The sequence below is a fragment of the Desmodus rotundus genome, chromosome 2, assembly GCF_022682495.2.
Source record: "Desmodus rotundus isolate HL8 chromosome 2, HLdesRot8A.1, whole genome shotgun sequence".
Classification (NCBI taxonomy): Eukaryota; Metazoa; Chordata; class Mammalia; order Chiroptera; family Phyllostomidae; genus Desmodus; species Desmodus rotundus.
Window position 1 is genome coordinate 178,916,513 of NC_071388.1, and position 25,982 is coordinate 178,942,494.

Below are 25,982 nucleotides of genomic sequence, written 5' to 3' on the forward strand. Positions count from 1 at the left end.
GGACAGCAAATGTCAAAATTCTGTCTGCAAATATTTATTGAGCACCAACTCTGGGGCCAGGCATGGTTCTGGGAGCTGCAGGTATAGCAATTCGCAAAATAGAGAAGGTGTTTACGCACATGGAGATTACATTCTACATTTCAGTGGGGCAGAAATGGGAGGTTAGAATGACAGAATACAGAAGTAGACAATTCCATGAACAGCATAGGTTACTCACAGTGATGAAATCCTATGAGAAAACAAAACATAACAACATGAGTAACATGGTGTATGTGTGGGGTTGAACGGGCAACTCGAGATCTGTGGTCAGAGGAGACCTCTCTGGGGAGGTGACATTTGAATTACCAATTCATTACTCATATTCACGTCTCTTCTGCTCCCCGCAACCGACCCCATTTCCAATTTGCCAACCAAGAGATTGCAGCATGTTACTTAGTGAAAGGTTAGGAGGCGGGAATTGTGAGTAATAGTAATTTGGAAAGAGCGGTTGTTAATGGAGGGGTAGGAATGTGCTTATGGCTGCTGACTTAACTAAATCTGGCTTTTTTGGGAGTGGGGCCACAGAGTAGAATTTATGCTCGAGGGAGCAGTTTCAATGGAAGGTTTTTTTTTAAAGCTGCAAACATGAGTATCAGAAGTTTCCTGAGCTTAATGCTAGAAGACAACAATATGAAAAACTTGCTAGATCAGGGTCCAACTATTTTCTCAAAGCAAAATGAATTAAACAACAGCCTTTACGAGCAGACACTCAGAGTGAGGTGCGTGAATGTGTATGCCTTCACATGAGGGTGAGAGAGAAGGCTGCTAAGGGAGGAAAGAGATAAGAGAAGAGTCCAAATCATCTAGTTGAAACAGAATCGGGAGCCCAGAAATTAAACCACATGTATATGGGAAGATAATTTTTGACAAAGGAGCCAGAACATATAATGGAGAAAAGAAAGCATCTTCAATAAATGATGCTGGGAAAATTGGAAAGCAGCATGCAAAAGTATGAAATTAGACTATAGTTTGTTCCTACAGCAACATACAAAAATGTATGTTTGTGGCAGCATGCAAAAATTAACTCAAGATGGGCCAAGTAGTTGAATATCAAAGAAGAAACGATAACCTAAATTATGTTACATTTGTGAGGATAGCAAGTGAAAATATTTCCTATGCAAGATAGATGAGAATTCCCTGAACTGATGGAGATGAAGGGCGTGGATGGTTGTTTTAAGTTTGTGTGCCTTTTCACTTCCTTCCTCTAGTCCATGGGTTATAAACGCAGATAGCTGAAAAGGGAACTTTAATTGAGCTTCCTCTCAAGTCTTTTACTTACAGAAAGAAAAAAGCATTTGCCATCATGGATGCAATTCTCAGACTCTCACTAGAGGGTAGTGTTGGTTTTAAAACCAGAGGTTGCTAATCTACAGTACATTCATTTCTGGGCTGCATTTGTACAGTGGTCGTTTTTTTAAAGGGTAAACTTAAGCCTTCTCACTCTTCTCTAAAAGTTGGTAAATGTCAAGTCCAAAACTCCCAAGGGCCTAATCCAGTTCTGGCTGGCTGCAGCCCCAGGGGCGCCAGATAGTCAGGAGATTACTGGAGGAGTTGGGTGGCAGATTCTAATTCCAGTTCCTGCACTAACTAGTAGACAAGAAACTAAGCCTCCTTCGGTCTTCCTCTCATCTGCAAAATAAAAAGACTGACCTAGATGATCCTTAAATTTTGCATCTCTAAAATTCTGAGATTCTAACAAATTCTGGGTCTAAAATGCTGATGAGCTTTTCATATTTTTGGCCAGGCAACAGAACAAGTAACATCTTAAAGTATTGTTATTAATAATTAAAATATAATTTAATATTATAAGTGAATTTTAATATAGATCCTAATATGAAAAAACCTTTAAATTAAAATGTCAAGTCTCCTACCAGGGAAACCTCAGAGCCATCATTTGCATCTACCTGAGCATGCTGTGGTTAGTTTCAGTGACTTAATGCATCATCCAAAGATATCTCTCCTTTTTGTTGCTAGCTTGCTGGAAATGAGCAAAATATGTTTACACAGGATTACTTAGAGAAAGGAGGTGGAACCATTATAGGGATGTTTTAGGATGGACACTAAATCCTCCACCTCACCTTGTATTTAGCCAACATTCATATTTGTATTTTGTTAAAAGACACTCTCCATAGGGATTGAATTAACCTATGTTCGGTTTCGTATTACCCTAACCTCTTTTATCTGATTCCCTTTCCTTGCCATATTTATTCGCATTGCGGAGTGAGCTGAAAAGCTCTTCATAAAACCTTCAGCAAATTATTCAGCTCCAGGGCCCCGGTAAACCCTTGACTTCTAAGGATTGGCATGAGAGCCTGCAATGAACCCCTGATGGTGCGAAGCTACACTCGGTTATTACAAACGTTTTGACATTAATACTCAGCGCTCCCTTTCTTTCAAATTGCTTTGCTTTGCATAGAAGGGTTTCCTCCCCAGGTCCCCTTCCTCTTCTACTCCGCAGTTTTGTTGCATTTTCAGGTGCATTTCGAATATCCAAACTTCCTAAATATCTCCGGAGAGCCGATGGGAGCGCTGGCGCGCGCGCGCTCGCTCAGCCGCCGGGGTCCGCGAGCCCCACCGGCACCGCTGGCTGCACCGCACACATTCCGTTCTCCGCGCTCGGGCACACCCCTCCGCAGTGGGGATTGGTCGGGCCCACCTCGCTCGGCCAGGCGGGAGCCCTGAGAGGCTCAGGCGCCTGCCAATCCCCGCGGCTGTCAAAACAAGTCTTCCCTCCCTGTCACAACTGCGCGCGGTGGAGGCCGCCGCACTTCCCGAGGTCGCCGCGCCGCTGGCCGCGGGCAGGTGGCGGGTGCGTGGAGCTGCGGTCGCCCGGCTCCGGCCCCTCTCAGGCCGCGCACGGCCGACTCCGGGGGCCGCCCAGCCAGACGCCTGGCGCCTTTTGTCTGGCGCAGAACGGGCGTTTGCATCCCGTTTCGGACACCTTCCTCTCCTTCTCGCCTGTCCTCTTCCCTCGGTCCACTCTCCTCCGCACATCGCCGCCTCGCCCGGGAGGACTGCCAGCTGCCGGGACTAAAGCCGCGGACGTCTCCGCCCGAGCGATGCCCCCTTTCCAGAAAGTTGGCGCCGCCGCCCCCGGCGGGCGGTGAAACCAAGTCTGGCGGGGCCGTCTCTCGGTGCCTGAGTGCCACAGTGCGCAGCGGCTGCACTCTGCTGCTGGGCGTGCCGTCTCCCCCGGGCGAGCCCAAAACGCGCCCAGCCATGGCCGAGGGCGCGGCCGGCAGGGAGGGTCCGGCGCTGCTCGACGCGGCCGGGGGCGAAGACGATCCCTGTGCGGGCCTGGACGGAGCCTCGGGGGATGGCGTGGCGGCGGCCCCTGGGGGCCGGTCCAGGGACCGGCGCAGCGGGGTCGTGTTGCCGGTTGCTGCGGGGGCCCCAGCGGACAGCGAGGCTAGCCTCCTGGAGGCGGCACGGGCGACCCCCCGACGCAGCAGCATCATCAAGGTAAGTGGGGCCGCGCTGCCCGGGAGCGTGGGTGCGGGTGGTGGGTGGGCCGGGGACCCCCGCGGGAGGTACGCTGCCCGGAGGCACCGCGGGCTCGGCATTGTTTTCTCCTACATCTTCCCTGACCAAACCTTCCTTCCTCGCCCGGAGGTTCCCACACTCAGCACTCGGCCGGGAGAAGCAGAAGTGACTTTTTTTCCTTTTCCCTGACAGTGGGCGCAAAGTTCCGCTGCGCGTCTTTGCGTTTGGTGAATGCTTTTTCCTCATTCTCTCCGAAAGCTGCACTGAACTGTTGGTGGGAGGAGAAGGAGAGGACTCAGTATGAATGCAGACCCCCGGGATGCTAGTGCACTGCTCCCCAGCGAAGGGTGAACTTTTCCCCCACAGCAAAGGAAATGCACAGTTTCCCCTCTAGTGAAAATAAACACCTTCTAGGTGCAAACCGTCCCGAAATCCGTGAACTTTCCGGGTAGGCAGGCAGATTTTCCAGCACAATACAGACGGATGGAGGACCCCAGAGCTTCCGCGCTGCAGCAGCGCGACGGGAAAGCAGTCGGTCCTTTCGGCATCACCCGGGTCCTGGTGGTTACCACCGCCTCTCGGGGAAAAAGCTTCCTGACCCCTCAGTTGCCAGACAGGATTTCTCTTCATTCATTTGGCAAGATTGTTGTAAGCCTGGCCCCTCCCTTATCTCTTTCTTTCTTTCTTCCACCTGGGGCTTGTTTCCTGTTTGAGATTGCATCTTTTGTACGCAAGACATTGGGGTAAGGTCTCCTGGAAGTCAGAACTCTCCCACATTCTTTGGAAAAGGGCCTCTTGTCATAACTGCGTGGGAGTAATCATGTGCACATGAGAATAAAATCGATTTTGGTATGAAACTATATAGAGTTTCAAAGATGATAGTGAAACACGGACTTGGAACTTAGGCTTCAACATACATGTTGTGCTGATACATTTAAAACACTTGTTCACATGTAAGCTGTGTGGCCACCACGTGATACTTGTGTGTTTCGAAAGCTCCAAACTAAAGCTCCCAGCGCCAGTGCGGTGGACTGCACCCACAGTACACATGCACCTAGCTCCCAGTGTGGTCGAGGCTTTTCCCTCCACCGACACTCGGAAGTTGAACATCAAGAGGGGGATTTCTATAATAAACGAAGGGTGGGTGGTAGTTGCAAATGACTTATAGTAGTTTCTCTTATTTTGTGACTTTTAGATTGTGAAAGTGGAGTGTTCTTTTCTGAGTGTGAATTGGGATGAAAAGGAAATGATCACTTTTTAAAAAAATTCACATTAGAAAGCATATTGTTTTGAAGCTTAAAACATCACAATTAGGAAACATACATTTTTGTTCTTGTTCTTCAATATTTTTTATTGAGGTATAATCGACATACAACCTTATATTAGTTGCAGGTATACAATGTAATGTGATGTTTGTATATAGTGCGAAGTGATCACCATGATAAGTCTAGTTAACATTTGTCATCACACACAGCTACACAGTTTTCTTTTTTGTGATGAGAGCTTTTAAGATTTACACTCGTACCAATTTTCTAATGTGAAATATAATATTACTAACTACAATCATCATGTTGTACATTAGATCCCCACGACTTATTTTATAACTGGAAGTTTGTACCTTTTGACTTCCTTCACCCATTTTGCCCACCTTCCCACTCCACTAGCAATTACCAGTGTGTTCTCTGTACCTTTCTTTTCATCTAAATTCCACATATAAATGAGATCATACAGTATTTGAGGAAATACACAGTTTGGGTTTTAAGATATTAATACTAAACGTCATCCTGTGTATGCAAAAATAAGCATCGCAAGATACTTTAAAATATTCCATCATAAAAAGCAGTGGGTTCTATAGTGTTGTAGCAAATAAAAGGAAGGGAGCATAAGGTATATACAAATTCTTGTAACTAAATTTGCAGTTTTTAAGTTGTAGCGTGTGCTCTTTTCTGGCCATGAAAAGAGGGAGGCAACAATTTGATCTTTTCCCTATTTAATAGTAAAATAAGCATTTACTAAATAGCCTTTAAAATTAAAGATAGCAGAAAATGAAGTGAATTATTAGTATTTAAAGTTAGGCTTGATTGCAAAAGTAATAAAAAAAATCAAATGTTGCAAAAGAATATGAAGAGAAAATTCATAGCCACTCCACACTTCTACTTACATAGTCCACCCCCATAGCTGTATCCTTCCAGAAAAATTCCATGCATGTATAAGCCTATGTATCTATACATATCTGTGGTAAACCATTGAAGCTTCTCATTTATATAATAAAGTGTGGTTAGGTTTTACAAGCCTTGTATCTTCAGATTTGCCCCAGACATTTTTGATGCCTAGAAGGTTGTCTAAGGTCATTGAGATCGCTCAGTTAATCTTCAAGTATAACCTGGCTGGTTACAGGTAGTGGTACCTTGGGGTCTGTTTCCAGAGGCCTTCATTCCTTTCCAATGGGGAAAGAGTCGGGTGATTGTCTCTGTTTCACTCCCTTTCTGATATCAGGGGCCTTTCTGTTGACGTCTTGAATCTGCTGCCCCATGGCTTGTTTATTTTAGCATAGTAAAAATGCAAGTTTCTTACAAAGGTCTAGATCACATAAGAAATATATAGCACATGTTCTGTATTGACAGAAACTGCATGCGTCATAGTTTTGCCAAGAGTTCTTTTAATTTGGCATTGAAGCATACACAAAAAGAAAGACTTTTGCACATTTTATGTTAATCATACTATTAAATATTGTTCCAAATGGCCTTAGTGCAGTAATAATTAGTATTCACAATAATCTCTGAGCCACTGAAAGACTGTGAATCATCAAATATTAAATTCTTTTCAGTTCAATTAAGGCATTGTTTTGTTCTAATTATTTGAATGCAACTTCTCTATTAACTTGAATATTAGATGAATCAGAATAGTGCCTTTCTCTATCATGCCAGAAACAGACTGTCTTGTATATTAATTAAGAGGAATGTTTTTAAGCAAATTTGCCCTCCCTAATTTATGAAAACATGTGTTTAGTTGGAAAAAGCGATTTTCTTCTTAGCTAATGAAAACAATGAGAACATTTATCTTTACACATATTCAGAAAGTCTTCTTTCTAATATAATTGTGTTTCTTCACTTATATGCCCAGTCCTAAACTAAAAAAAATTAACATGAGAATTAAACGAGGTTCTCTTTAATTTGTCCATTTCCCTGTTGTCCTGTGTGATTATTTTTGACAGCACTGACATTGATGAATGTTGCATATTTTTTCGTAAGTGCATTGCTATATACCACAATATTGCAACAGACTCCATCTTAATTGCTACTTGATGACTTGTGGTTCAAAATGACAAGTTAGTTACATGCAAAATTCATAATATCCAACAATCATGTACTATTCTGCATTTGAATATATTTGTGCTTAAGAAATTAAACCATTTGTCTATCTGGCACTTGATATCAAACATATATTTAAAATATTTAACATTCTGGATTAGAGTTTATAGCTTTATAACTATATAATGTTCTGGAAATAGAAAGTAATGTAGCTTATTCTGTATACTAGATGGTGGGAACTGAGATACATGTGTTTTGAAATAGGTTGACTTTTCTTCTATTATATGTAAGATACTGCAGGGTTCTTTTTTTCCATTTCCCTTTGATTCTACTAAAGTATGAATCCTCTAGAAGAAATTATCATTTGTAGCTCAGGGACATAGGTGCGTGGGATGAAAGCTCGGGAGCTGGGAATGAGAGGTGCTCAGACCAGCACTAAAGGAGATAAACTAATGGCTTCGGTGTTGTTCCTGTCCCATTTTGTAACAGGGCCAGTCGCATTTTGTCATTGTGAGGCTGGTGTAGTGGGTTCCTGAGCTGTAGATGTGACATGGGCACAACAGTGCCCAACAAAATTATATCAAAATTACAGCTCTCCTCAGAGGGAAAGGGAATTTTATTCATACTTATTAAGTGCTGCCTGCTCCGAGTCAAGTATTACACGAGGAGCTTTCATACATAATATCACTTTATCCTCACAGCAAACTGTCTAACATACAGAAGGGAGGTACAGAGAACTAATACAATGTAGAGTTAGGATTCATACACACGTCTGCTTAATTGGAGACCTTGAGCTCTTATGCAGATTCTCCACAATCCATGAATACTTTCTAGGTTAGAAACAATATGGACAAGTCAGAGAGTGGTAGAGGAGTCTGAATCTTGGGTCCCAAAGCTTGATGGGTAAATTATCCTTTCTCTGCCCACCGCACTCCTGCCGCCCCAAATGAGAACGCGTGGAGAGGAATCCAGAAAGGGATTGCAAACTTTCCTGTCCTTGGCCATTTTGTTAGGCGTGCACTGTATTTTAAAAGCAGGTGTTCCGGCAGGTGTTCTACTTATTATCAGTGTACGGAGTGCACACCTGTTTTATACCAGGCCCGCTTCTCCCATGTTCCCACAGACAGTTGTGTTTGGGCTCTGTTCTCTTGTTTGGACTGCTATACAGGAGGAACAAATACCTGGGGCATAGGAATATATTATTCTGTGCAGTGATGAAATAGCGAATCTTGAATTGGAGCTCTGAAAGCATTTTTAATAGAGACAGTGTGACTGAAAACGATGTAAAAATTTTAGACACACTATCAGTTAAATAGGCTTCTATAGATTGGCCTAGTAATTGATCAGCATTTATAGGCTTTTTTGAATTTATAAAAATATGTATTGAAAATTCCAGATAATCAACTTATGGGTGAATTTGGGGGAGACAACCTGATTGTACAGTGGGGCTGGCTAGCCTTCACTCTAAGGGGTGCCATGCATGCCCTGGTGGCTTCAGTTGGGGGTGTTCCTCCTGAGATATGATTCAGCTGTATAAATAGCATTGAACTTTTGGGGTGGATTTGTTTTATAATCTCAGTAACTTCAGTCAGGGTGTTTTACTTTCTCTGAAATTGCCATAGAAACATGGTCACATTTCACCTTAGAAATGGTCACTTCTCATTGTGGTGACTTGCTGATGTGATTTTCCTTCCTTCCTTCCTTCCTTCCTTCCTTCCTTCCTTCCTTCCTTCCTTCCTTCCTTCCTTCCTTCCTTCCTTCCTTCCAGGAGATAGAGGAAGGGGGGTGGAGAGAGAGATCAATTTGCTGTTCCAGTTGTTTATGCTTTCACTGGTTGATTCTTGTATGTGCCCTGACGGGGGATCGAACATGCACCCTTGGTGTGTGGGAAGATGTTCTAACCAACTGAGCCACCGCACCAGGGCCAGGTGGCTCAGTTGGCGCCTTAAGAGAATTAGGAATGAAATTTAGATAAACAGCCTTGTCATATTTTGATGGAAGATTTTAGAAGTGCAGTTGGTTAGTTTTTGCTACTACTATGAGAATTTACATTATTTGTTTCTTTAGAAAATATATTAATGTTCAAAAAGTATAAATTAATTACATAGACTTTGAGGGGTTAAACAAATATATATTGCAATGAAGACTGAAGAGTTGTCGGGGGAGGGAGGTGGGGTTGGCTGGGATGGGGTGGAGGGATGGGGAGACAAGGCAGACAACTGTAATTGAATAACAATAAAAAATTTAAAAAAAGACTGAATAGTTGTTTTTCTAGCCTTTTCCTTTTGACTGAAGAGAGAACAGGTAGTGAAATTTCATATAGTAAAATGTCAATTGAACACATATTGCCAGATAACACCTCAGGCACAGTGGGTGTTATGAAAAGACATCAGCGGACAGCCAACTTTACCTTTGGTGCTGCCGAACAAACAATCCATTAATGCTTCCAGGTGATGCTGGGGCAGTTGATCAGGCCGTGGGTCTGGAAGAAGCGCAGCATTCTTCCCTGCTTCCCAAATGACTTCTTTTGAGTTTTAATGACTGTGAACATGAAACATAATTCCATTTTCAGGAGCAATGTCCAAACTGAGACATGTATAAGATTAAAAAAATCATCCAGCTTAAAATGACAAAACAGAAGTAAAAGCCAGGAGTAAAGTTACTTTTTGAGCTTTCCATTCAGTACATGCCAGTAAATGACCCACCGGTTATTAGGTGGGGAGGGAGAATAATTGGGTTGCACTTGCAATCTATATCTAAGGTAATAAATCAGTAAACCTTAGGACAGTAAGACCTGTCCGTTTTACACAGTCTCATATTTTGATGTGTTTTAATAATGGAAAAAAGGTTTATGTAGTTTTACTTATCTCTTAATTTAAGATATAATTACTTATCTCTTAATTTAAGATATAATTTATCGTAATTATCTCTGTATCCCAGTTCCTGTAATAAAACAAATAACATTTATTATAATTAATGAATATTCTAAAGTGTTAAGAAAAGTAGGACCAAACGATCAACTTCTGTGACAATAACATTCTGTCTTGTTTTGTTAAGTTTTGAACCATGCATTCTGTATTTCAGCTAATACATGATGGCATCAAAACTGTAGTGTGACGAAGTGTTGGAAGAGTCCCGTGTAGGGATTCGATTTGTTGTTTTATTGGTAACATCTAATGTGGATGTGTTTAAGATAGGTGTAATCTAGTTTATTTTCTTTTTTAAAAAAATTTAAATTACAGTTGTTATTCAATTACAGTTGTGTGCCCTTTCTCCCCATCCCTCCACCCCACCCCAGCCAAACCCCCTTCCCTCCCCCACCTCCACCCTCCCCCTTGATTTTGTCCATGTGTCCTTTATAGTAGTTCCTGTAATCCCCTCTCCTCACTGTCCCCTCTCCACTCCCCCCTGCCCATTGTTAGATTGTTCTTAACTTCAATGTCTCTGGTTATATTTTGCTTCCTTTTTTCTTCTATTTATTATGTTCCAGTTAAAGGTGAGATCATATGGTATTTGTCCCTCACCGTCTGGATTGTTTCACTTAACATAATGCTCTCCAGCACTGTTTTCACTCATCTCACTAATAATTAAACTAGCATTTCTTCGAGAAAAGTAGGATTGTACATGGCGAATCATTATCACCCCAGGAAGAAGAAAGATACCGTATTTTTTGGACCATAAGATGCACCTAGGTTTTAGAGGAGGAAAATAAGAAAAAAAATTAAAACAAAAAATGTGGTCCTGCTCCTGCCTCCTGTGACCCCGCTCCACCACTGTGCCCTAGCCTGCCCCGCCCCCTGCCAGGTAAGCTACATTTGGACTATAAGACGCACCCCCGTTTTCCTCCCAAATTTGGGGGCAAAGGTGCATCTTATAGTCCGAAAAATATGGTAAGTTAATTTTGAAAATAATACCCTCCATCCAAAACAAAACAACCTAACAACTAAACTATTTCAGTAAGTGTTTCCAAAGATTTCTTAATTTGTATTTGCAAATTATGAAAGTATATAACTATTACAGGAAAAAAATAACCATACGACTTTATATTCAAAAGTTTAAAATACCTTTGAAAGAGAATATTTGTTTTGTTCATTCTTTCACGTTGACCTGTTCAAGGGCTTTTAAAAAATGTTGAATCTGTAGTAGACTAAGCACGAGGCAGTATGTAAAGTAGGCAGACTTGTATTATCGTGTGATGAATGTTAATGGTTAGAAATGATGGTAAGATTGTGTTCAGAACACCTTCCCTGTGATGTGTTGGGATGATCAAGAAAGACAAAAAGAGACAAAAGAACAGTTTACTTGGACAAAGATTATGTGGCAGAACCCTAGGAAGCTGGATCTGATCACTTCTTGGTGGTGCTTTTCCCTCAGGCCCAAATGACTTCAAACCAAAGCAGGCCAAACAGCCAGTGAAGCTTAAAGTTCACACCCTACTTCCCAGATCTGACGGCCCAAGATGAGGGTGGGCTGCTCAGGAGCACATCCCCTGGGGCCAGAGAGCAAAGCGTTTCCCCTGCAGGTGGCTCAGGCTGGGGTAGGGTGTGGCTCAGGCTGGGGTAGGGTGTGGCTCAGGCTGGGGTAGGGTGTGGCTCAGGAAAACCGCGCTGTGTCTGAAGAGTCAGTGCAAATGCCCTACTCTGTTTCCCTCCTTGTCAGCCCGTTGTTGGGTGAGGAGAGAGGGAGACCATGAGATGTGCACTTGCCTTTATCTTCTCTGAAAGCTTCACCTCCATAAAGCATAGCCCATCAATGTCCTTGACCTTGCAGTTTATTGCTCATTTATCATGACTACACTTTGGAGGAGGGAGTAGGCATGGGGCTGAGGGACGGACAGTCTTCACTCTCTCTAGTTGCTGACATACAAGATGCAAAGACATCTTTAGCATCTGGTGAACTCCCATTTTGAAATATTTTGGAATTATTGATTCTGTGCTATAATGGAATATTATATATTTAGAGTGATATTAATAATTAAGTAGCTTTCTTTTTTATGTTTCATCTAGTAGATAAAACACACAGTAACACCTTGAAGAGATTTTTCTATTGAGGAATTTTCTTCATAATAGTAGCAAATGCTTATATAATTTGTATTATGAGTCTGGCATTATTCTAAGCACTTCATGTGTATTAACTCAGTCAATCCTTACAATAATCATATGTGGTGAGTATTTTTATTATTACTTCATTTTTGCAGATGGACAGATAAGTGACTTGCCCAAGGTCACATAGGTAGTAAATGTCAGAGCCAGGAAATAGACCCAAACTGTCCAGTTCCAGAGGTTGTTTTTAATCTTTATACTGTATATCTTAAGTAATATTAATTTAAAGCTTAGTTATGCATGAAATAGCAGACATTTTATGGTTCTCTTAAAAACTAAGTTTAGCTGACAAAAAAAATTCTAAAACCAGTTTTTGGAAAACCTCTTAAGGATTATTTGAACATACTTTTTCCCTTAGTTTTATAACCTTTCATGTAAAATACCTATGACTTTACATTAATATTGTTTTCCACTTTCCCTTGAGAGGAGTAGAACTCCTGCTAGTATATCTTTACTCTTTGAACAGAATTAGCCTCTTTACCATGAAGCAAGAATTTATGATCCAACTTTGGTATAATTTATACAAGCTAAAGATGGACAGTTACTTAATCACTAAACCCTGTTGTGATTTATTTTATAGTTTGATAGTTTTGTCCCCCAGCATTAATAAATCAATAAGGAGCATATGAGTTTCTAATCCAAGGAGGTTGCAGTTCTGTTAAGTGGCAGTGGATATGACGCTGTGTGATTGAGATTTCCTCCCAATTACATTTGAGGTAGGTACAGTTTCTCACACATAGCTGGAGTTTGGCAAATATTTTTGGAATCCCATTAAACTGAAAGTCTGTTTAATCATTTAATTACTTTTTTCTTGGTAGAGCTTTTAAAGTCAGTATGTGGGAAATTCAAATATATGATTATGTCAGGATATTACTGTGCTTGTGGCTACTTTACTATGTTGAAGGTGATGAGTCCATTCTGCTGTGCAGAGATACAGTACCAGTGGCCAGATGGTACCCAGAGGTTTGTTCTCATCACCTGGAGCTGGCCAGGTGTTTAAGGCACAAGTGTTGAAACACTTGTAAGAGAACTTTAATCATCTACCTGTGGTTATGTTAAATTATTGAAAGGACATAAAACTTTGGCTTTTTTTTCTCCCCCCTCCTTTTTTTTTTTTCTATTGCAGCATCTACACAATAAGGTATTTTGTCATATTCTCTTAAAGTGGATTTTTCTTTAAAAAAGGGTTTCCCCAAATATCTGAATTAAAAGAAATCTTCTCCCTGACACTTGCCCATGCTCAGTTGGTATGGGATCAAGCTGGGTTTGTGGTACATGCAGTAGTGTCTGCATGTGTGTATTTGTGCACACTTACACTGACATATTGGAGGTGAAGCTTTTGATTCCCTGTTGTCTGATGTACAGCTAAGATGATGGTCTTTACCCAAAGACATGCTCATCATAAAAGTAACTGTGTGGGCTGTGAGAAATCACACTCAGAAGTGTTAGCGGTTATGCTTGGGTTGACCACAAGTTGAGATTTCTGGGGTTTGGAGAGAAGAGAAAGAAAAGGAGCAAGGTATGCTGCAGGGGAATGGAGTCAGATGGGGTCCGATGAATAAATGGGCAGGGTAAATGTCTCAACAAATGTTTCTCTACTTGGATCATTCTGTCAGAAGTTGTACATTTGGGAATTCATTTTTTAAAATTTTGATTCTTCTGGAGAGTCTTTTAACTGATGAACAACTTACGCCTTAACATACCTAACAGTAATTGCTGGGCAGAAAGTCCTTTGAACCTAGAAATTCCTAGGAAGGACCCAGGACGGATTGGTCTGAGTGTTGGTGGGAATTCTGGGTATCATAATATAAGCTTTGTCTGTTTGGTTGTTTCCTTAACATTAACTCCAGGAAAGTCCAAGGAAATTCTTCATAGTTGCAACCTCAGCATGATAGGGTCACTAATACAGAGAAATGGCTGCTGACAAACAGGTCATCAGAGAAATTGGTATAACAAGATGGAAGTAGTCGTGAATGCTGGAATTGACCATCACAGCTCAAAACAAAAGGCTCTGAGATTGCACGGATGAAGGGGACCATGAACTGTTGTGTTCAGCCACCACCCCTGTGTTAGGCGGAGGCGGCCTTCACTACTGCTCTGCCCACCCCTCTTGCCCAGGCTAAATAAGGGGAGGACTGGGAATGAAGAGGTAACTTAGGAAGGGGATTGTAGTTCCTGAAGAGAGCCTATTTCTTCCACTTTTCTCTTTGTGGGGGGAAGAGCTCATGACTTTTTCTGAAGTTGAGAGAGAAACGTCTCATGAAAATCATGTGTAAAGATTGGGCAGGTAATTGTGGTGGCATCCAATAGTCACCTCTCCACCAAGTTTCCCTGTAAGTTGAGAATGATGCTCATCTCTTTTCTGGAAGGTATTGAGTTAACTGGACCATGCGGTACATGTATACAGTGGAATACTACTTAACCTTAAGGAAAGATGAGATACTGCCATTTGTGGTAACATGGGGATCTTAAAAATATTATACTAAGCAAAATATGCCAAACAGAAAAAGGTAAGAACCATATGAGTTCATCATATGTGTGATGTAAAACTGAAAGCAACAAATGAACAAACAATACAAAGAAACAAATAAAAAGTTGTAGACACAGACAACAGGATGGTGGCTACCAGAGGTAAAGGCGAGTGCAGGGGTAGTGAAGGATAGAGGGTGTTGAGTATATGGTGATAGAAGGAGATTTGATTGCAATATACAAATGATATATCATAGAATTGTACACTCAAAACCTATATAATTTTACTAACCAGTGTCACCCCAGGAAATTTGAAAAAAATAAATTTAAAAAGGAAAAATATCAAACGTAAAAAAATTTAAATTGAATTATTTTTCTATTTTTTAAATTAAATATTCAAAATTGTCTACTAAAATTAAAAGCAAATACAAATGACAATTAATTATTATTAAACTTTTAAATCAAATTTGAACTAAGCTGAAAAAAAAAGAAAATGTACCACTAGTGTTGTTACCCAACCCTCGAAAGTATTGTTTACTTCAATAGTTGGCTTGTTCTACATCAGAGTTTAAAGTTTCCCTACAAAAATCTTTATTAAAGGTGGAATTTAAGATAATATTTATACATGAATCTTTGAGCTTTTGAAATAAGGGTGTGAGCTTTCCATATTTATAAATGTTTGCACTTATTAGAAAGCTAAGCTGCTTTAACAAAGAAATCCCAACCTATGTGGCTTAAACAAGATAAGAGTTTATTTTTCTAATAAGCAACATTTCACAGTAGGCAGGTTATTCCAAGTCAGCTAAATAACCCTGCTCTGTAAAGTAATTCAGAGATCCAGGTTCCTTTTTTCTTCTTTTTGGACCACTTTTAAGATGTTGTCCCTTTGCTTGAACTGGCCCACCACATCCACATCCACCTTCTAGCCCATAGGAAGGGGAAAAAAGAGAGTGAAATAAGCCAGCCAGAGAAAGACAAGTACCATATGATTTCACTCATAGTGGAATGTAATGAACAAAATGAACTAAGAAGCAAAATAGAAATATATTCATGGGTAGCAGGCTGACAACTGCTTGGGAGGGATTGAGAGACAAACTAAAAAAAGAGAGAAGAAAGGAAGTGGAGGGCAATTAACTTTCTTTTAAGGTAGTGATCTGCAAGCTGCACATGTCACCTGTACTCATATCCCATTGGCCCATTATTGATATGGCCTTACCCAGCTGCAAAAGACTGGGAAATGTAGTCTCTACCTCGGTGGCTGTGTGCTCAGCTTAAAGTTTAGGATATTCTTATTAGTAAAATGAAGAGGAGGAGACTGTAAATTTTGTTAAGATTAAAAGAATTAGTCATGGAATATATTCTTGGAGAAAAACAGTGTTTTGTGATGTGAGGGGTCCGACATTACTCTGATATATTTTGGGTTCACATTGTTTGATCTAGGTAGGGCAACTGACAAGAACGTGGCTCATGTGCTCCTAAGTCCTATTTCGACCTGGATGAAACAGTTAGCTTCAAGATTATGCCTCACAGGCAGGGACAGCACTTTTTATCCTGACTCACAAATGAATACCATATGTGAATTATAGAGAAACCCCAAACAAGAACAATACAGGATGTCTTAAACAACTACCGTGTGCCACACACTGTGGGAAAGATTTTGTGAGACTATTTTAGGTGAGCCTTCGGAGGATGTTGGGTGCCGTTAACCTTATCGAGCAAGAGGCCCTTGTAGATGTGAGGACACTGGCCTCCAGTCAGCAGAGAGCTCCCGCCCTTACTAGGGAGCCAATCCGTTTTCAGACTGCTCTTGTAATGTGAAAACATTCTTGTGTTGAACCCCAATAAAATTTTTCTGTAATGCATCTCCTTGTCAGTCTGACTCCTACCTCGGAGCTAGAAAGAGTAAGTTTATGTACTGATGTGGCAACTCTTGACATATTTGAAGGAAGTTACATGGATGTCTCTTCCCACACTCCTGCCACGGTGATAAACCCTGACACTTACTGAGTGCTCTTAGGCTCCAGACGCTGTTCTAAGCACTGCACACATATAATTCTCACTAGGCTTATGAAGTAGGGGCTGTGTACCCCATTTCATAGATGAGAAAATTTAGGCACAGACAGGTTAAATAACTTGCCCAAACTCACACAGCAAAGTGGCATGTTCTGATTTGTCGGTGTTTCATTTAAAATGTTCTTAGACCACAGCTCTGGTTGCTATGCTAGTTGCACTGTGTTCCACAATAATGACTTTTCCATATCCCTTTTTCCAGATGCCGTATTTCTATGAATATAATCATCAGGGGAATTTTATTTCTGGGGGAAAAAACATATTCCACTGACAGCAGCTCAGCTAGTTGTCTTTGTATTCCAGAGACTATGCTCCTGAATTGAAGAGATTTGATGGGTTGACTGAAGGCAGGCTTCATTTGGCAGCTGCATTCAATTCAGTATGATATCAAAACTGTTGTGTTGGGTTGGCCAAAAATGTGTTTAGTTTTTCCCATAAAATAAGACACATTTTTCATTTTCACCAATAACTTTATTGTTTTGGATATTTTGAGTATGTTGGCTATCTGCTGTGATTGGCTTCTAGTGGGTAGAGGCCAGGGGTGCTGCTAAACATCTTCCAATGCATAAGACAGCCTCACAGCAAAGAATTATTTGGCCAAAATGTCAGTAGTACCAAGAAAGTTAGAAAACTACTTTTGACACATTTAATCAGTCACAGCACCTTCTCCGTAAACTGCATAAGTCTTTTTTTGCATTTCAGTTGCATTTTCACCTTTCTTGAAAGTATAAAACATAATACACTGAAGATGTTGAGTATTTTCTTCCATCTTCAAAATTAAAATAGCTGCACAAAAATTTACCAATTTTGATAAGTTTTTAAAAAATGCACCTTGGTATGATAGCTCTCATAATACAATCTACCAAAATTGTTTTGAATGAAGTTAAAGACAACTAAGCACTATTAGAGCTGTGGTACAGAAAAAACTAAATAAACTTTTTGACCAACCCAATACTTGTCTTAAATAGAGAAACAATTAGTAAAATAAAAAGCAGTTAAAAAAGATTTTCTTAATAACTATGTGAGACAATGGAGATAAATTGGGGATTAAGAGAATGGCTAGACATTTCTAGAAGCAGGTGCAAAATCCAGGAGGTAACCTAGTACTGCCATTAAAAGGGTAGGCCCTAGAATTTAAACCCTAATTCCCTGTTTATTAGCTTTGTGACATCAAGCAGTTTTCTTAATCTCTTTGGTCCTCAGCTTCATTCAATCAGGACAACCACTCACAGGATGACTGGAAGGCTTAATGAGAGTTCTACAAAAGTAGAGTGCTTAGCTAAGTAATTGGCACATAGTAGATGGCCAGTAAATGTTAGTTATTATATTTGGAAATGAAAACAATAAAATCTTGGACTAGTTTTGAAGTCAGAATTATCAGGACTTTTCAGAGATATAGGGGGGTCAATAAATAAAAATCTTAAGATTTTGATCCTGGAGTTCTTTGAATAGAGTGGTGTCTTTGAGGCTGGAGTAAAACCTGATTTCTGGCTGCTGTGTACAACCCCATGGGATTTGGGTGCCCACAGTCTAAAGTGATGGGGACTCCAGTGTCTGCTCAAGGTATTTGGAGTTGTAGAGATTGTCAACACTGGGTTTTCTCTGATTTCTTGCAGGATTTCAAAAGAAAAATGCACAGAAACCTTGATTTTATTTCATATTGTCAGTAGTTAAAAAAATATATATATAAAGCTTCCCATCCTTTCCAAAAAAGTTCTGTAAACTACCCAGCAGTATTCATAATTGTCCTTTATGCTGCTTCTTGACAAATAATTGTACAGTTTTTGCTAGAAGGTCAAGTTTGTGCAATGATGGTTTTCAACTTCCTCAAATTAGAGTAAAATGAGCTGTGTGTGAATTTAGTGTAACCCCATTTAATTCAGCAAGTGATTTTTAAATATTTACTGCATTTGACACAGTACTGTGGGCTTGGCTTTGATTGTTCTCTTGTCTAAAATCTCACTTTAATGAAAGTGTGTAATGGGCCTCTTTTTTTCTTCTTCAAGTTGATTAAAATTTTAGAAAAAGTCCCCATAACATCCACCTTGACACTAACTCAGCCTTAAGGGATACCTGAAACTTGGTAAAGGTCTCTATTAGAAATAGCTTCCTCATTAATTTAGCTGAACTGATTTCAACTTACAATTAAACTGAATATTCTCTTTTTAATTGAACAAAAGACCTCTCACAGCTAATTACTTAAGACGCTTTATTTTCCTTCTGGAATGAGGCTCATTCTGGGAAACTTCGTGACTATATACAAAATGTGAATGATAAATTGACTAAGTATTTAAAAAGCCACGTCTGACTCAAGTCTTTGGTGTGTTTACGTTTCTGTTTTCCTTCTTAGATTGCAAATTCCTTAAAAGCAAGAATTCTTTTAAATTGCTTGATTTGTGGGACCACAAAAGGAGAGAGTATAATGCTCTGTAAGGATGGGGGCCTTAAATAAATAAAGACCAATCTTGAAATAAATCCTTAAAATTAAGGAAAGGAGTGAATCATAAAATTGGCCACTATTACTCAATTCATTATGACTAATAGTATGATTCAGGGGCAATGCTGTGCATTTTTTCTGTGTCCTTTTTGACCAAGGCTGCTGAGAATCTGAGCAGCCTCCTCCTGGTCTCTGTCTCAGGTGTTGCCACCTGTCAGGGTGTTATGATGAGGTGCAAGTCAATGGGTGGAAGGGGATATAAAAAATGTAACATTTTCTGTCTCTTTCTAAGGAAAATGTCATTAGGTTTAAATATATTTTTCTTTATTATTATTATTTTTGGTATCATGTTTTTAAAAAGTGAGATATAATTGACATATAACATTATATTAATTACAGGTGTACAATGTAATGATTCCATATTTATATATATTGCAAAATAATAATAGAAAATTCAGTTAATATCCATCATCACACATAGTTACAGATTTTTTTTTTTCTTGTGAGAACTTTTAAGATTTACTCTTTTACCAACTTTCAAATTACAGTATTATTAACTGTGGTCACTATGCTGTATGTTACCTCCCCAGGACTTTTTTTTGTAACTGGAAGTTTGTACTTTTGATTGCCTTTACCCATTTTGCCCACTCCATAGCCCCCTGTCTTTGGCAACCATCAATTAAATTTTTTTAAAAAAAGATTCTACATATAAGTGAGTTCAGACAGTATTTATCTTTCTTTGTCTAATTTCATTTAGCATAATGCCCTCAAGGTCCATCCATGTTGTCTCAACACAAAATTTATTCTTGTATAATTATTTATTAATTATTGTATTATTTTCCACATGAACAACTGTAAAGCCGCTTTTGCCCCACCTTGTACCTGTGTATGTATATGTACATGTGTGTACATGCACACCCACCCACGTGTGCATGCACACATGTGTATGGGCATGCATACATGTGTACATATGTATAATGCATGCATGCACATGCGTATATATATATGCACATGTGTGTGTACAACATGTTCTTTATCCATTCCTTTACCCATGGACACTTAGGTTATTTCAATATCTTGGCTACTGTTAATGATGATGCAATGAACTTGGGGGTACAGAATTTTTTTTTTGCGTTAGAGTTTTTGTTTTCTTCGGATAAATGATCAGAAGTGGAATTGTTGGATCCACAGTTCCCTTTATTACGGCATCCTGAAGGAATTGGAAGTTTGGCTGGAATCCTTGTGAAAACCAACCGTGCATTCGATCTGAAGGGTTGGAATAAAAACTGCAGATAATATATTGCTCCTGAATGAAAATGGGCCAGCTCTAGCCAACCCCTCACACCCCCTAATGAACTTACTTGAGGAGCCAATGGTCCTGGAAGTTTAAAGGCTGTAGCCCTTTTGGTAGAACATATAGGTAGTATTCTAAGCTTATCAGCTATTATCTTGATTTTGACAAGAAGGAAATAAGTGAGAAACTGTCCATAAACATGGAATATGGCAATGTCCTTTGTTTGTTCTGCATTAGTCTCATCTTACAAACCCTGAAGAGAGGGAACGTGTTTTAGACTTTTTGTGTTCTCTGTAGCTCCTACTAAGTGTTAGCCACATACCTGATTCATTTCTCTCCCCAAAGTAACTCAAGATGACTGTTGTCTCCCATATTCCTGAAAGGATCCTTGACCTGATTAATGCGGTCTACCGTTGCCAGGTTCAGATTACCTACTGGGAACTGAAATCTGGGCAGGGAAGAAGACACAGACTTGAGGATTAGATCTGGAATTCTGGAATCTCAGCTTTGCTACTTACTAACTGTGATTATCAGCAAGTTTTAACATTTTTCTGAGCCACAGTTTCTTCATTGGTAAAATGGAAATTCTGATGCCTGTCCTGGAAGTTTGCTGTGACCTGGAGGTGAGGAACACAATCTATCTATGCAGCTATATTTAAGATACATTTTAGGCTGTATTCCTAAAAAAGAGAGGACATGACAACCCTTTTAACTAGCCGCTCCGCTGATAAAAATACTTACTGTTCATTGGGTAGTAATGGCAAATATATAATTCTACAAAAATTTGTATGACACAGTTTATATACTTTCTCAGCAGCTGTGGTCAATACTTTCCTTCTGAGTGGCTTTTTGCCCAATCTCACAACAGCAGTGTACTAGCGTCATAAGAAGTAGTCCTACTGGCTGCCACTATCTCTTAATCAAACCATGTATGCCATTCATGCAGTTAAATTATTCTTCCGTTATCTTAAGATGCTTTGCCCATAATCGCTTCTGTTGAAGTGTGTGAATATGGGCCATGTCTGGCATCTGAGACCTGTTGTCTACCTACACCTAATTCTGTGAGATCCGACTAACATAAAAAAATGTTAACTCTTTAGGTAATTATATATAGAGGAACTTCTTACTTATGACAGATATTACTCTTTCATTCAAATATTAAAAATGGAGCTGATATATAATAATACAAATGTCAAGGCAGGGAAGGATGTGGGCCATGTGTCTCATCATTCAGTGTTTCGTATTATTAAATCTGTAAATGTACGCTTAATATCTCTGCTCTGGAGCCAAGGCCATTGCAATTTGACTCTGCTAACAGCCTTTTTGGCAATGCTCATCAATTTTTTTTTCATGCTTACATTTGGTAAAGTTACTTTTACTGATTGATTCACTCATTTGTCTGTTCATTGATGTTTCTGGTATTTGTGACAAGACTAACTTTGTAATACAGAAATTCTAAGATGCGGAAGACACTTCCTACTATTAAAACTATAATCACAGAGAGAAAAAAGGTACTGTAAAAGAGGTACAGATCTGAGCTTCAAGCTAATCGCCTGAAAATGCTCATTGAATGAATAAATGTATCCAGGCCTGTATGTATCTCTTTTGCTGGGTATTTCCACACCCCCAGATTTGTCCCTTTCTGTGCTCCCTGTCTCATGAATAGCACCACCGTTCTCCCTCCCCACCCTGGTTACTATTCCCAGCAATCTGAACATCTTCTTTGGCTCCTTCTTCTCACTCCCATCACATTCAGTTTGTTGTTTTGTTCTCTTGGTCCTGTCTCCTGAAGAGTTCTCACTGCTACTCTAGGATAATTCTGTGCCTGGCTTCTACCACATAGCATCTTCCTAGCTGGCTTTCTGCCTCCAACCACCTTCTTTTTTCGAACCCATTCTCCAGAATAGTAGCTAACATCTTATTTCTAAAAGGCAATTCTAATTGTATTATTTTCCTGCTGAAAACTTTTTGATGACTCCCCCCTGCCCGACGAATAAAGTGCAGATCCCTTCACATGGTTCAGAGGACCCAGTACAATGTGGACCCTGCTTATCTTTCCAGCTCCTCTCCTACCACCTCCTCCCTCTCACAGTCCATTCTGTGAGTTGGCATTATATAGAAAGAAGAGTGCCCTGCCCATAGAGCTTCACGCCCATAGAGCCTCAATATATGTTATTATTATTCTTGATGTGCCTTCCATGAAAGTGGGATGGCTAGAGAATAAGATTTTAGGAGCATTACATAATTGAAAGGGAGAGAAGTTGAGAGTTCACAAGAGGATATAATAAAATAATCTAAATGCTGGTAACTAAATGGATAATGGATACCATGATAGAGATTAAGAAATTATTAAACTCATTAAATTTTTGAAAAACATTTTTTGGGGACTGATTTTTGAAAAATAGTTCAGTGTAGCATACAAAAAAGGACTTTGTAGGATCTTAAGTTTATTGCTTCCTGAGATTATGATCTAGTTTAGAAAAGTCACCATATATTCACTTTCAAGGTTTTCATTGTTTTTCAAAGTCCCTCAAATGGTCATGGGGCTGGTGCTAAGTGTTTACTTGGCTACAGAATTTCCTTAAATTGTGATTTGTAGCTGATGGAATGTGATGACTCACAGAGAATGTAACTGTTTTTGCTTGTTGATCTTTACCTTTGTGTGGTCAACAGTATATTTCTATTTACTCTCACATTAGCAAATGCGTTTGTGTATAAGGGAAGAAATAAATTTAATTTAGCTAACATTTTGTGTCTAGCATGACAAATACTTTATCAACTTGAGGTTGAATCATTTAATCAAAGTTTTCATGCTTTAGAGATGAATAAAGAAAAGTTTGTCAGTACTGTTATAATTTCATTAGTTTAGATTTAATAGATCGTTTGAAAATATCAATATCTCAGTGATGCCTTATTTAATGAAACCTTTGCAAGAGATTGATTAGCTTATCTGATAAATGTTGTCTAATCTTCGAATAGTATAAATACTTCATAAAGGATTTTCTTATATTGTTGCGATGTTTTGATTATCAATTTTACCTGAGTTCAAAACTTAAGGAAACTGACAATAAAAAGAAATTCAAAACATTTTATTTAGTGCCTTTGAATTTTTTGCTAGTTCAATATGTATGTTTGATTCAGTAGAATTGTTATCTAGCATTGGATTTAAAAATTCTTAATCTTGGATGATTACAATTTAACAATCAAGTATGGATTTTGGGAAAACATTCAGTAATGGTAATTTGGAAGTTTAGAACAAATCTGTTAAAACTTCTTACAGCTTTGCTATGTCAAGGAAACTTTTGTAAAAATACCCACATAGTGATGTGAAATGCACTTGTATGGGCAAAAGTCGATTGCTGTGATCACTTTTATGATTGTGTACATATATCGCAATTGACTATTCTAATTACTGCTATTTGGATAAAAACAAATACTGAAAGCTATTATGCCTCCTTAAGAAGCATATTAAGAACAGATGGAAACAGAGTGTCTTTAACTGTCTTCAAACAATTCTATGAATGGTTACCACTTTCTTTCAAAAGTTAGGAATCCTATTAAATCTATTAGTTAGTTCTTTTCATGGCCTGCCAGTTGATTGTGTAATTGCATGCCATTTGGCACAAAGCATGATTTATGATGCTATTGTTACAGGGTGCTTACTAAATAGAAGAATGAAATGGAGTGTACTTTTCCATTTAATAGTGTAGTTAATAGCAAAAGTACTGTAGGAAGGGTTGTCAGACAAAATACAGGAAGCCCAGTTAAATTTGCATTTCAGGTAAACAACACTTAAATTTTTAGAATAAAAGTATGTCTCATGCAAAAATTACTCATTGTTTTTCTGTACTGCAAATTTAACTGGGCATCCTGTATTTTTATTTGTTAAAACTGTCAACCCTAGCTGTAGGTGATTGGGTAAAATATGGGTCACAGTAAAGGAACAGATTTACTGATGGAACAGAATTTTTCCTTAAAATTCCTCCAGAATCAAATAAAGACTGTCTCGGTCACCCAGCCTCTAAGTCAACCTGGAGCTTTGATTAAGACCCAGGGAGTTGGCCTCAAGAGCTATGCTCAGTCACCATACCTGTGTACTGCTGTGTGTGTTAGTGAACTTGAAAGTGGTCCCGATGTTCCACAGTATTTCATCCTGTATTATATTAAGGTTTTGCATCATTGACATCATTAAAATACATGTTTTATTTTATATTATGAAAGTAACAATAAATTGAAAATTTTCTAAGGTTAGTGTTTTTTTGACTTCAGAACTTGCAAAAAATGTGTAGATTTTTGCTGTTCTATTTTAAGTGGTGTTCATTAGTTTAACCAAATGTTTTTGTTTGCTGCATGATTAATAGCACTTTGCTTTTAATTTTCTTGTTAAGACTGAATTACTGTTTGCATTGTGCAACTGGGAAGCAGCCATGACTTGGGGCTGCACACTGCTCTGCCTGTTTCTTCAGTTTGGCTGGCCTCTGACTCTTCTGCTGTAGCCATCAATCATCCAGTGCTCTTTCCATGCATAGGACACGTTTTTTTCCCCATGAGTGACAGTGGTTGCCTTTTATGACTTAGCCCTCATTAATAATTAGGCAGGTACCACATAGGAGATCTTGCCATAATTCAAGATCTGTATTTATTCATTTATAAATATAAATGCATAACATCTAACAGTCACAAAAGACTTGAAACTGAAACCTCTTCAATACAAAGATGAAAACATTGCAAGGCTATGATAGTTAAAAATAAGCTTTCGAGAATGGTTGAAATGACTTGGCACGAGTTTTATTTTTAAATATTTTTTCTACTCAAATGAAACCTTTCCTTATAGGGACACTGAATAATAATAGTCAATTTAGAATATTGAAGCGTAAAGAAGGAAATACTGATTAAATAATAGAAAAATAAACCAGGACCTATTTAAAAAATGATAAGGGCTTATTTACTAATTAATTAACTTAGGCATACTGATATTGTCCTATAGCAGTAAATGAACTAATGTCTGCAAGAGTTTTTTCCCTTCATCCACATTTTATATTAAAAAAAAACCTGTGAAAGAATCTAATGAGATTCTAATGAACAATATAAAAAGTATCAATTACAGTGATACAATAGTTGTATTTAAAAATGTTTATTATTATTTCAGTCTGCAGCTTCAGAATATCTTGAAATTTCCCAGTATGAAAATCATATAACTGAAATATCTTTGATTTTAAAGTCTTTTGAGCTCTGCAGGGGTTGGCAAAAATAGGTTTACAGTTGTTTGTATAATACAAACATTATATAAAAATAATACAATAATTAATAAATAATAACACAAGAATAACTGTTTCACGCACTCACAACTGTAAACCTATTTTTGCCCACTCCTATATAATAAAATGATAGAATTTGTAGGAAAACAACACAATGGATATGATGTTGAATGCTATTTTTTTTATTGTGCCAAAATATAGCCACCATTTTAGCCACTTCAAAGTGTACGGTTTAATGGCATTAAGTACATTCACATTATTGTAAAATCACCACCACTATTCATCTCCAGAACTTTTTTATCAGTTCAAACTGAAACTCTTTACCCATTAACAATAACTCCTTTCCCTCTTCCCTCCTTCCCCTAGCCCCTGGCAACCACTATTCTACTTTCTGTCTCTGTAAATTTGAGAAGGCCATTTAAAAAAAAATTTTATTTTATTCATTTTTAGAGAGAGGGGAAGGGAGGGAGAAAGAGAGGGAGAGACACATCAGTGTGAGAAGGAAACATTGCTCTGAGG

At 38.9% G+C, this 25,982-nt stretch overlaps 1 protein-coding gene across 1 annotated transcript in view; it reads left to right on the forward strand.

Annotated features, from left to right (window-relative positions):
* The first annotated feature begins 2,785 nt into the window (after window positions 1-2,785).
* The window catches only part of PLCL1 (phospholipase C like 1 (inactive)), a 298,233-nt gene continuing 275,036 nt past the window's right edge, over window positions 2,786-25,982 (forward strand). Inside the window, exon 1 of the mRNA XM_024564192.4 lies at window positions 2,786-3,501. Coding sequence (XP_024419960.2) covers window positions 3,259-3,501 — 243 coding nt within the window. The 5' untranslated portion in view covers window positions 2,786-3,258. The remainder of the gene's footprint in view (window positions 3,502-25,982) is intronic.